Source organism: Lissotriton helveticus, chromosome 4_1 (assembly GCF_964261635.1).
Source record: "Lissotriton helveticus chromosome 4_1, aLisHel1.1, whole genome shotgun sequence".
Lineage (NCBI taxonomy): Eukaryota > Metazoa > Chordata > Amphibia > Caudata > Salamandridae > Lissotriton > Lissotriton helveticus.
The window spans coordinates 1,115,371,155-1,115,384,945 of NC_136063.1; the positions used below are offsets into that span (position 1 = coordinate 1,115,371,155).

Genomic DNA, 13,791 nt, shown 5'->3' on the forward strand with positions numbered 1-13,791 from the left:
TCCTAGCGCACTAGGGACTGTAGTGAGCTGACATTTCTGTGGTCCCAAATGTTTGAACCTGGTTTCCTATGTAAGTGCACAACTATACAATTTCCTGAAGGTAGCAGGCACATACCCTTCCTACAGAAATGTCTTACGGCTAATGGTGGCATCAATATTGTCTGTATATCGACCTGATAATGTGGAGAGCATCCAAGCTTAGACTGCATAAATGTACATTCTGTGTAATTCAGTTTGCTAATAATATTATTCTCCATCACTTTCCACTGTATTTATGGTGCGTTCCAATCAGAGGAGAAACGCAGGTCTGGTCGCATTTGGTGAAATATTCATTTTAAGAGGCACTGCAATGTGTGTTATTCTGAAGGAGACATTGGGCCTGTGTTAGAGTTTGGAGGATGTGGGACATTTGCCAAAAATCAACAGATGGCCCTTCTGCCCTATTTAGAGTGTACTGACATCAATACGCTCTCATTATGTCTCTGAAAAACATAGCTCATTCATTGCAGGTCCCATGAGAACCAATTACCTTAGTGTTGCCTATTCCAGTAGTCAGGATTTTGGAAGTGGTCTGCAGCAATTTACTAGATGAATTAGGAGAAGATTTTTTTAAAATTATGAACATTTGACTTTGGTTTTAATGATTGCTTTATGGTAAGTAATGACTTTTATAGAGATTTACAGGATAATGACCAGGTCCATAATTGATGCACGATGAAGCTCCCTGGCTGCAGAGCAAAGCATTGCCCACAGACTCCTAAAACTATAAAGATCTACTTGCAAGAAATGTGGAGTTATTGTAGGCTTCCTAAAAAGTGTGATTCTTTCTTGTCTCTCAGTTCCGCCTGGTGGTGAAGACAGCGCTGAAGCTCCTGCTGGTGTTTGTGGAGTACACGGAGTCCAACGCACCCCTTTTAATTCAGGCTGTCAATGCTGTGGACAAGAAAAGAGGTGGGTTCCAAAGGATTTGTGTTCTCCCAGAGCCACCTGACATAAATTACAAATACTAAATTGTGCACATGTAATACAAATGTATGTTCAGAGCATGACTCGAGAGTTGCTTTAAAATATTTGTAAGAGATATATTGAGCACTGTTAAGGAAAATGTAAAACATTGATGTCAAGGTCTCTTCAGGGAGGTGTGGCAAGGGTAACAAAGGGATAAGAAGATTGGCAATAAAGCAGCCAAAGGTGGCAGAAGGAGTCAGTTCTGAAGTGGGACCCTGGTAGGAAGCCTGGCACACTCAAAGAAGGCAATTCTCAGAAAGGTCAGGTACATGAGTTACTATTCAGCATTCAGAAAAAACTAACATGTATGATGTGTTGGGCTTTCAGATAACAATATTAATGCTAATTGAGAAGTTGAGTAAAGGCCTAGGAGCCTCAAATAGAACGATAGAAACTCCTTTTGTTCCTCAACCACAGAGCTGTCTCCATAGTCTTCACATGTAGTACATACTTGCAAGAGAAGGCTCTGTGGACCTGATCGTTTCAGCAATGTGATAGAAGGTTGCATAAGGACAATACTCACAGAATATGGGAATCACTGCCTAGACTGGCAACGGTGTCCTTGCAGCCTGGTGTTCACACAGGAATCCCATACCCGACTATTTCATATCTCCTCTGGATATAACCCTGTTATAAAAGAAAACAAATAGTTTTCTTTGTTAGACCCTCACCTGCTTATGCAGTTGCATGCTTCATCATCGGGTCACATCCTCGACCCTTAAATCCAAGATGGGCTTGACCATATTCCAGTGAGCACTTTGGATATTACTTCAGCGAGGGTCTTCAGAGTATAATAAAAATACCTCAACCATCAAGGTATCCATTTAATCGAGGTTGTTTAGGTATGATAAAAAATGTATGCAGGGAAAAGGATATAATGATATATAACAGGTTGATACCCAGACGATATACTAGTTTTCTCATATGAAATATCCGGGTGTGGAATACTTTTTGTGATGTATTAGTTTGCTTAGGGAGAGTTTATCTCCCTTTCTTAAAACTTAAAATCTCTCTTTCCTTCCTGAAGAAGGGTTGTGTGGTGCCTTCTTCAAGTTATTTTGTCTGCAGAATTCAGACAGGAATACCTAAGGCAGTGAAAACATGGCTGGAGAATGCAATACAACATCGACTGCATACTAAGAGCAAGAGAGGAAGAGTGTTTAACTGAAAAAAAGCAAAACATTCATAACACTTGGCAGAAAGGAAACTAACAGAACACACTTATAAAAGAGGAAGTAAATCAGGGGCAAGACACATATCATAACATGAAACTAAGAAGAAGGAAAATAATGCAAGCACAGAGGGAAACTGTGATCCAACGATCAGGCATAGGGAAGCAAAGACTAAGGAAAGGGCAACCATTGAAAATAGTGTAAGCTCAGAAAATACAAGTGCACTGAAAATAGTGCTAGCTCAGGGAATAAGGAAACACTGTTAAATGTTGCTAGTCCCGGAAAAAGGATGCACTGCAAATCAGTGCTCGCTCAAGACTCAATAATACACTACCAATCAGTAATTTGCACAAGTGCTGAGGCACAAAAAAAGAAGTCCCATATACTATAGCTGGCTATTAGCCACTCGATTAGATAGGAAGTCCATACAGCAATCTTGATTTTTCTTTATGTATCCTTTATTCCAAAAATATGATTTTCATGACATCTGAAACAGACAGCCAACACATGTTTCGTCCGAAAGGACTTTCTCAAGGCTAAATACGGCCATAAACCATCATGGAATTCGGAGTTCTAAATCCAAATATGATGTGTACCACCTTCAGTCGATGGTGTAACACCTGCAATACAGAGAGTAATCTAAATCTTCTCTGTCTGAACTTCTATGTAGGATCACGGTCTTGATAAACCTGTAAAACTGGGCAGTCTCGTCACGCTTGGTCACGGAGTAAACGACCACACGTGACAAGACTGCCTAGTTTTACAGGATTATCAAGCCATAGAAGTTCAGTCAGAGAAGATTTTGATCACTCTCTATATTGCAGGTGTTACACCTTCGACTGAAGGTGGTACACATCATATTTGGATTTAGAACTCCGAATTCCATTCCATGTTTAGCCTTGAGAAAGTCCTTTCAGACGAAACACCTGTCGGCTGCCTGTTCCGGATGTCAAGAAAATCATATTTTTGGAATAAAGGATACATAAGGAAAAATCAAGATTGCTGTATGGACTTCTTATCTATTTAAGTGGCAAATAGCCAGCTGTACTATATCAGACTTCTTTTTTTGTGCCTCAGCATTTGTACAAATTATAGTTTAAACCTCAAGTGGTTTTCTCCATCTTGGCTGTTGATTTCGCCTCCTATGAGCAGAAGGAGGCTATTTGCTTGGAGAGCACTACATCTTACTTACATCTAGAGGAGTTACTGTCCGATGGACGAAAGGGGTGGATGTGCATGTGTTGAATTGGCATCTCTGCTTTGTTGCTTTCTTGTGTATGGACACTACCAATCAGTGCAGGTTCAGTAAACCAGGAATTGCCATTGCTAAAGAATCAGGAAATCTATAGAAACAGGAATCTAACTATTTCCGTCAAGGGCAAAGAGAGTGTCTTCTCTGAGATAAGTGGAACGGGCATCTGAACTAACTAACTAAGCAAGGCATGGTTAACTCATGTCTACTATGAGTTTCACCTCTTTATGATTCCTATGAAGAGAACCTATCAGGAGTAAATATGTTTCGATAATAAAGATTTCAATCCCCTTTCCAGGAACCACACAATGGGGTCTCTGTTTTATGATTTTCTGCTGGACATCTATAGCGAGATGATACAATTCATTCAGTAGCTTTAGGTGCTGGGTATTCATAATTATGAATCAGTCGCCCCTTAGCATTGGCGTTGTCGCTTCAGCAGTAAACATAAAAACACTTCTCTGTGGATTGTCACAATCTCTGCTGTTTAAATCTAATAACCTTCTCTTTACCTTTCTCCAGTACCTTATTTTATTTAAATTGTTTTTTAAATTTATTTATTTAAAGAGTTTTATATAGCGCTGGCTAGACCCGGAGGTATCAGAGCGTTTTACGTGAGAATCAACAATGTAACAGAAAAAGTTCAACAATTACACAATAAATCCCAAAAAAAGAATAGGCAATACAATTAGGAGAGGGGAGAGGTAGTGTAGAGGACAGGGGAGGTGAGAAAGGGAGGATAGGGGAAGAGACAATATGGAGAGACAAAAGAGATCTGTCTAAGGACCGACAGGGTAAGGTGAAGACCAAGGAGAAAATCCACGGCCCATCGCACCTATAGCTAAACCAGGTAGCTCCATGAAGCATTAGACAAAAAAGGTTCAGTCTCAATACATTGAGAGAAGGGAGAAGGAGAGACATAAAAAGAGGGAGGATGCGGGAGGAGACAGCAGGAGGGACGAAAGGAAGCGCAACAATGTGGTTTAACAGTATAACAGAAAAAGATCAACAATTATACCTTACAATGAACAATCAGCAATACGTTAGGAGAGGAGAGAAAGGAGAGAGAAAAGAAGTGGGGGGTAGGTGAGGTGAGAAAGTGAGGATAAGGGTAGAGACAACCGTAGAGACGAGAGGAAGTCTGTCTAAAGACCGACTGGGTAGGTGACGACCAAGGAGGAAATCCATGGTCCGTCTCCCCTATAGCTAAACCAGGTAGCTCCATCGGGCATCAGTCAAAGTAGTTAGGTCTCAGGTGTCGAGGGAAGAGGTTCGCAGAAAAGCAGGATGGGAGGGAGATACGGCAGAAAGACAAAGGAAAGTCTGCCCAAAGACCGGTTGGGTAGATGACGGTCAAGGGGGAGTCCCAAAACCCATCTCCTCTATAGCTATCAGGTAGCTCCATTGGGCTTTGGCCAAATAGCTAGGTCTCAATAGGAAACAATTTAAGGAACATGGATGGCAAAATAAATAGAGCGTAGAAGGGAGGGGACAGGGAAGGTGAGAAAGGGAGGATAGGGGAAGAGACAACAAGGAGAGACGAAATGAAAACTGTCTGAAGGCCGACTGGGTAGGTGACGACCAAGGAGGGAGTCCACGGCCCATCTCCCCTATAGCTAAACCAGGTAGTAGCTCCATCAGGCATCAGACAGAAAAGTTCAGTCTCCATACATTGAGAGAGGAGAGAAGTAGAGATAATAAATAGAGGGAGGAAGCGGGAAGAGACGACAGGAGAGACGAAAGGAAGTCTGGCTAAAGACCGACTGGGTAGGTGACGTCCAAGGAGGGAATCCCCGACCTTTCTCCCCTATAGCTAAACCAGGTAGCTCCATCGGGCATCAAACAGAATAGCTAGCTCTCAAATGACGCAGGAAAATTCACAGGTAAACAGGGTGGGGACTAGGGCCAGGACAGGTAAGGGCAGAAATCAGTAGCAGGAAAGTGGAGAGGACTGAGTCGAAATTAACTGTCTAGCCAAAGAAGTGAAAAAGGAGAACAGTGTAGCGAGAGAGAAGGGAGGTAGAGACAGCGATGACGTAGAAAAGCATGTAAGACAGAAAGAGAGATGTAAAGTGCAAAGGGAAAGGCGAATTAGCCAGAAGGAACCATATAGAGGTAGAGAAAGAATGATGTAGGTAAAGAAAGTGAGATAGAGTGATTTTAGGGTGAGCTAGACAGAGATAGTGACAAGGAGAAGGAAATGTAGAGAGAAGAAGGGGAATGAGGTACATCGAGGGGTGAAGTAAAGAGAGAGCAAGAGAGAGAGAGGGGGGGATGGTAGAAACAGAGGTTAGTTGGAAGATGTTAAGTCAGACAAAGGTAGAAGTAGACAGATTAAGATACTCGAGATAGTGAGAGGTGCATAGAGATCCACAGTGTAAAGAGAGTTGCGAGGTAGAGAGAGGGACAACCTGAGCAGACACATAAAAGAGATGGTCCGGTAAAGAGACTAGTGAGGCAAAGAGAAAGGAAGAGAGAGGAGTGAAGGGTGTGAAAAGATACTTGAGGTATAGAGCAAAAAGAGATGAAGTAGAGAAACATAGGTGACATAGAGAAGAGAGATGAGGTAGATAAGGATATGGGCAAGAGAGGTGGTGCGGTAACAAGACAGTCCTGATGTATTGATGGGGTGGAGATGGGTGAGGTAGAGAGACATCTAAATAGAGGGTAGGCATGTTATAAGCCAACAGTCCCAATAAGTAGGGAGAGGGACTACAAGGGGAGCGTACTGCTTCAGTGAGAGGCTCGGTGGATGGTAGTGATGTGAAAGTGTAGGTATTCTTAAGTTGTGCCAACTATCTGGAAGGTTACACTACAACTGGGAGTTACTTGGACAGTAGGTCTTCGGCTGTTTTCTAGAATCAGGGAGAAGTGGTGCTTGACAGATTTCACCAATTCATAGCAGGCGGATTGTAGTCTCCGGCTATGAGTCTGGTGATGCTAGTGATACACGTTGTACAGATGCCTGAAGCATCTTGATCTTGGTGACCAGGTACAGCAGAGTACCAATGCTGACTGCCACGTAAATGACACAGCAACACTTAATGGCGATGCCTGAGGGGAAAGAGAGCCAGTGGATCCTGTGTCTTTGAAGTTATCTTGTTTAATTTCTGAAGCTGCTCAAAGAGGTGGGCTGCTGCACACAACATGCTCTATTGTGATGTAAGGTGAGCTTTGAGGATATCAGCAAGAAGAGTATTGTACCATTGAGGTGAAATAGAACTCACCGCTCGACAGATGTTTAAAGGTTTTCCTTTCATTGGAATGGCTGCTTTCTTCAGAGTGGGGTTCGTTGACCCCAGGTGGTCCTGTTCTGTTTTTTTGTGATGTGCTTTCTGAAGCTGACATTGGCATCAGGGGAGAACCCTATGAACAAGTTGTGGTCTAAAGTCACCTAGAGTCATTTCATCAAGGATTTCCTTGCCATGATCTTGATTGCTTGTTCACACTAGCAATGAGACAAACCTCAATCTTGGTTGAGTGCAGCTAGAGCAGACCATGGATGGCCAACCTAAATATTTGTGAAGCAGTTCTTTATGTGGATCAGGTCAAGGCTAGATGAGACCCTCTAATAGAGTTGTGTATGGTACACGGACTTGTAAATCATTAAATATTTGTCAGCTGTACCAGTTATGTGTGTGCAAGTTGAAGATCATTAGCTCGAGGATGGAGCTTTGGGGGACACTAGAAGTCACACTGAAGGGTTCAGATCGGGATGGACTGGCCTGAATCAGCGGTGCTCTGTTTCTCATATATGACTCAAACCACCATATAATGGTGCCATTAAAGCCATTTCATAGAGCAACTGTGTCAAGCATGCCTCGATGGTTATGTATTGTCCTTTTATGTGACTTGAAGAACATTATCAACTACTTAGATGCTCGCTACACCGGCAGTTCAGCAGAAAGTTGCTGCTATTGATCTGCAAATGTCAGGTGGTAACATTTAGCATTGAGGCCAGTGCAGTGGTTAATTTGTAAAAAATAAGTGCTGGGGCTCTCGTCAGGAGGCAGCTTCGACCAGCCCATTTCTCTTGTTAGCGCTGCCAGAACCTACAAACCCTACAAGTAGGGAGAAGGATGTTGCATAATGGTCAGAGCTGCTGACTTCGGAGCTGGGGAATCAGGTTGCAGTGTCGGCTCAACATCTCTCTGTGCCTACCAAAAATGAATGTGTCCGTAACTAGTGCTCAAGCACCGGTGTTGCTGATTAAGTGCTGGGCTCTTGTAGGGCAGATGAAGTAATCAGGAATATCAGTTTTATAGAGAGTTGTGAACAATACACAGCTGGTACTTAATCGTGTGATATAAATAGTTTGTGCCAGTTGCGTTGAAAATATGAGTTGTGGGGGAGTCTTTTAAGGTATGGATCGAATATGACACATCCACGACACCCCACTCGGTACCAGGTAGCGGACGAGTGCTACCGAGTGGGCTGTCTTGGGGCTGCAATTTTGCCGTAAACTTTCGCAAGATTGAACACTCTGAACACGAATACTGATATTCCTGATTACTTCATCTGCCATACAAGAGCCCGGCCGGGTTGGAAATATCACCGGCTGAGTGCCCTGAAGAAGTCACGGAGCATATATCCTTTGTGCGACGAAACACGTGTCGGCTGGCTTGTTCTATTAGCCTTTTGCAAAGCCTGGTTTCACTGGGGACAGGCATCTGCAGTCAACTTGTGGTTGTTGTTGATGTCCTGTAGCATGTCCACAGGTTCGCAATGTCTGTAAAGGGATTCGATGTAAGTGAGAGCTGAGAAAGGTTTATGTAATAAAGATGGCACTAAGAGTATCTGATCTTAATAAGTCTGCTATGGAGGCTGTATCAAGCAGTGCCGAGCTCTCGTTAGTAACGTGCTTTGGTAAGCCTGACGTGGTGGTGATGAGCGGAATGTTGAAGAAGTTGCTCATACATGGCGCTTGTGTGCCTTGGTTGGGTGTGTGTGCATCTGTCTGTTTTTGAGGGATTGGTTGTGAACTGGCAGAGAGACTAGAAGAAACTGCTCATGGCAAGGGTATCACTGAGCTGTGCTGTGTGACATGCGTGAAGCTGGGGTTCGGGATCATATGCCCGAATGGGAGTCATTCCTGATTTCGCCTGCCCTTTGATTCTGATGCCTGCCTGAGGACAGCCTGGGTTGCTGAGTTTAAGGTGCTCGTGGGGGAAGGTAATCCTGGCATCTGATTCACTTACTGGCAGAGAGATATGCAGATCATATAACCACTGCTGCTAGGACATCTGACCTCCAGCTTCACCCGCACAGCCATGATTTGGTTTATTGGAGCTGGGTTCTTCTCTGGATGGTTAGTCTGGATTTGAATCGGCTTGCCCACAGAGCTTCGCTCAAGTAATGTGACTGCTACTGCTGCTGGGGAAAAACTCTAGGCTTGAGGATACCAAGGTGTGACAACAGGGCCCAGGGTGCACAAGAGAGCAGTGGAAAGACCCAATTTGGGTTTTTCAAGCAGGAAAGCCTATTTTTATTGGAATGACGAGGGATGTTGGGTCATTGAATGCTCATGATCCAGAATCACTCAAGGGTTTACCATCTCAAATAAATGGTATTAGGCTGGGGTCCAGTTATTTAGGCCATATGTTAACAGGCAATTCTGTACCCTGAGTTACAAGTAATTATTACCTTATTCTTGGTCAACCATGTACGGATGGCAAAAAAGGCCAGGTGCTAGCAGTCAGTCATGCAGGAGTCAGCTAAAATGCATGATTAACAAAGCCCGCTCATACAGATTGTTTCAGAAAAAGCAATACCCCTGAGGCAGTTTTTACAATGAATGCCAATACTCTGGTTTTTCATATTAATATAGAGTATTGTGGGTGGCAGAGACAATGTTACTAATTTAAAAATATTTAAATTAATGCATACAAATTAATAAAATACATGCTGATAAAGAAACAAAATTGAATATGTGAAAACTTTTTTATATATTTGATTGTGAATGTAACAAAATATTTTAATATTCGGGCATTTGTTTGGTGTATACTTGTTATTTTTTTTTGTGTATTGTGAAGTTAAAAATTGCTTAGAACAGCGGTCCCATCTCCCAATAATGAATTAGTGGGTTACCCAGATTACTGTAATGATAAAGTGGGGTTCTGCAGGAGTTAAAAGGTCAACTGCTGCTGGAAATCAAGCACAACGAAAAGCAGCAACACGCTTCTGCAAATCCAAGCCAGTGCTTAATTTGAGCTGGTGGTTTTCGGTGCTCAACGCCAGCACTTAATCATCAACATCAGCGCTTTTCATGAGCACCAGTTAAGGACACATTCACTTAAGGGGAGATTAAGTGATTTGCCCAAAGTCACAGGATGTTGAGCCAACACCGTGACTCAAATCTGGTTCCTCAGCTTGGAAGTTGCCAGCTCTGGCCACATCCTCTCTACACTTTCATGGTTAATAGTCGGTTCTGTTTTAGGCTGCGCTAACAGAAGAAATGGGCTGGTTCAAGCTGCCTTCTGACAAGAGCCCCAGCACTTGTTTTTTGTACAAATTAACCACTGATCCAAGCAGAGACATTTCATACTGAAAGACCAACTTAAATCGTTATTTAACTAGACACGTAACATTAAACTAACTACAATACACAACCAATGGATGGAAATTCAGGAAATCACTCCCAGATTAAGAAAGCGCTACGGGCCACGTGAATGTTAGAATGGTCAATGCAAATGTTGATAAAATAACAAAGTACAAATAGAAAAATACAAAATTCTAGCAAGGCTTAACAGGCAACGAGTTTTACTCGTTTTCTTTCTGTCTGGGCTTAGGGGCCGTAACCTGTAGAACACCACATAACATAATATCGTTGTTCTGCTGACATAACGGAGAGATGTCAAATTTATTTTTACAGTCAGTTTTACTATTTGCTTAGCCCTCTGAACTCGGTGGCTCCTCGAGTATTCCGATCAGCAGCCATTCACACGTGAGGAAGCCCCATTAATGGGGAAAATGAAAGCGGCTACCATGTGGTATGGATCACCTTTACATCCTGCAGAGCCCATGTACGCCTACTGCTCAACTTACAGTAATAAAACAACTATTGGCTTCAATTACCTAAAAGGCCCACAAAAGTTGAAAAATAAAACCTCTTGTGGTAGGAGAGAAAGAATGAGAAATTGCGTATAGTTATTCTAGTGCAATCCAGGGAAAGTTAGATGTTTGGAGTGCCCTGGGAGCTGATGAATTGATTATTATTCTTTGGAAAATGGACTTGGGGCCAGGGCCTCTTAGATATCCCTCAGTGAATGGGCTTTGCTGCACTCTTCAATGGTGCAAAGTGTAAGTGCACTGAGTCTGGTGAAATAGCAAAGGAAAATGGAAGACCCACATTTTTAACATTTATAAAGAGACCACTATCCATTCCCCCATGAATCTACAAGTTTTTATATTCTGCAGTCAACCTAAAAAATCAATAAAGAGACACTATAAAGCAGAACTGTGTGCTCCTAGGCATTTCTGCTGCTAAGGGGCCAGATGTAGGTCGGCAAATACCGGTCGGTAACGGCCGATTTCGGCCGTTACCGACCGGTACTTACAAATGGAGATGTAGGGGCCTTAAAATTTACAGAATCGGTATATTTACCGAATCGGTAAAGTTACCGATTCGGTAAAATACCGATTCTGTAAATTTACAGAATCGGTAAATCAATATGTAGGTGGCACTGAAAACAGTGCCACTGGCCATTACCAATTCGGTATTTACCATGTAATACAATTACATGGTAAATAACGAATTCCAGTGTACATGCACATCTGTGCATGTACACCTGTACCATGTGGCACACAGACATGCCCTAAGGGCATGTATGTGTGTCACATGGCACACAAGCCAGAAACAGGGGTGCAACAGGGTGTCAAAGTGACACCCTGTCCCCCTTGGCAATTCGGTATTTTATTTTCAAGGCCCATAGGAATCAATGGCAAATACCGATTCGGTAATTACCGAATCGGTAAATACAGAATCATACCGATTCGGTATTTTTTTACCAAATTTCTACCTACATATGATTTACCGATTCATGAATACCGAATCGGTAAAATTCGGTATTTATGAATCGGTAAATCACATTTACCTACATCTAGGCCTAAGTGTACTAAAAAATCAGGCTTCGAGCAGCACACTGTAGTGCTCATCACTAGGTGGGCGTAGTGTTCAATGGGTTGTGGTAACCAGAGTTACCGAGCCCATCAGAAATGTGTTTTACACTTAAGCTGCTAAAAGTATTCAGATATCCATGTGAAACTCCAGGGGAAAGCGTGCGGGAATCGGAACTGAAAAAACACCCTGTTATTCCTCAATATTTCATAGTCCGCGTTATTCCCTGCCCACCGCCCCCAGGAAATACTGGGACCCCTGTAATGGTAATTCTGAAGTCGGGTAATAACAGATATTTTAACAGGAAGCTCGCAAGGAGCCCCCATGTACTCAAAGGCTACACTCTTGACAGCGTCAAGGAGAGATATGAGCCACGTGTCTGAATTCAGGGCACTTGGAAGGGCAGATCTTCGTTTGTGCAACATGGTATAGGCACTTCTGTAGGGCTTTTCTCGTGACTGTAACGTGATCCCCTCAATGCAACACTCCTTTGCCAAGCATCTTCTCACTGTTTAAAGCTGCCATGAATTGTCGTCATTCATCTTGTGTGTAGGATGCTTGTCTGAAGTGGTTAGATCTGATGGACTTCCAAGTAGCACTGCTATACGGCTTAAATGCACCTGTCGCTGCTCAACAGGGACAGCAAAGGAGAGTGGTCTAGTCACAGAGTGGATGACCCTGTCACCAGCTGATCTGGTAGAATCTGTCACTATTCGGCTTCTGTCACCTCCCCCTCCTTCTCTGAGGTAAGGCCATTAAAGAAAGATGTCCCTTCCCAGAGGCCGCCATGCCCACCTCTCAGACTCAGTCAGTCTGCTACACCAATCATGCTTTCGCATGTCCTGCCCGGTTGGTCTCCCTTGGTCCTGCTAATATTTGGGGTCAGGGCCTCATCAGCTCTTCAGGTACTTAATAGTGATTACTTGCCTCATGTATATATTGACACACTATATATACTGGGACAGAATTCTGTTTTGGTACAATCATGCTGAAACATAGTAAAATCCTGTGTGGCCTTGTTAGGCAAAACACCTCCTTTCTACTGGGGATCCCCAGACCTGGTCATGCTCGTGTCATTCTCCAACAAAAGAGTACTCTTCGCTTCCAATATACTTTTAATAATAAGGCAGAGGTGACTCATTGCGATCATAAAATAAGGAACTTCCTTTCGCCAATCATTAAAGACCTGGCTCTTCCAGAACAGCTCATATTAGGTTCCGCGATCCATCATGTGTTGCACTATCAGCGCTGGGATTACTAAGGGTAGCTATGTGCTTTATAAGAGCTACATAGAATAGATTCGGTACAAAAGGGGGTGGTGATGGACGGAGCATCTGAACCAATCAAACACTCACACCCAGTCAACAGATCTGGGTTTAATCCATCACCGTTCTTTAGCCCACTCTGCCACCCCAGTTCAGACATGGCTATATGCAAATCAGTCTGACCCTGTGCCTCATGGGAACAGTCCTTATTAAACAAAAACAAAAGCCAATACTGGGACTTGGTTCCAACAACGCTGGAGTTTCAAAGACAGGCTGTTTTGATTAAAGCAGAAACAACCTAGTTATATTTTGAATCAAATTTATTCTTTTTCATGAAAATGTCACTTTTCTTATCAGCACCTTATTTATCGTGCATGGAAAATACAGAATACAAAAAGCATACAATTATATATACAATATATACACACAATTAAATCAACGATTTCAAACACACTTGGCCGTACATTCATACACCATCCATTCACAACAGTAGAACAAATAATATTAGAAAGCAAAGCGTCCAAGCAGCGGAAAGCAATTCAGTCCAAAATATTTCTTTTCATATTTTTGCAAACTTATTGTAGGTGAAATTCTCACAAGCTCTCTTGTGAACCCAATTAAATGCAAAAAAAGATTGGCCAGATGCTGGACGAAAAAAGTGGTCGACGCGTTTCAAACCCCTGTAATTGGGGTGGGGTTCTCCTCAGGACCAGGTAGGTTCTGAAACAATAAAAATGCCTAGATTTAGCGCATGTGTCTGGAGCATAAACAACTACAAGAAAGAAGGGATCAACTCCCTGTGTTCAGCTGAGACTTCCTACCTTGTACCAAGATAAGGAACGTAGTCAATGGTGGATAGTAAAGAATTCAATCGGGTTGTGTTTTCCCCAAGGATGTAATGTCAGCAGCTGTGCAGAGAAACAACAAACGCGACAACATTTACTCATGTGTCACACTTTCCCATTCAAACGTGGCATT

General features: G+C 42.8%; 1 protein-coding gene across 8 annotated transcripts in view; it reads left to right on the forward strand.

Annotated features, from left to right (window-relative positions):
* FHOD3 (formin homology 2 domain containing 3) overlaps positions 1 to 13,791 on the forward strand; it is a 1,303,582-nt gene that overhangs the window by 912,412 nt on the left and 377,379 nt on the right. For all 8 annotated transcript variants that reach the window (XM_078687715.1, XM_078687716.1, XM_078687717.1 and 5 more), the window contains exon 7: positions 840 to 951. In XM_078687715.1, the coding sequence (XP_078543841.1) occupies positions 840 to 951 (112 nt within the window). The remainder of the gene's footprint in view (positions 1 to 839; positions 952 to 13,791) is intronic.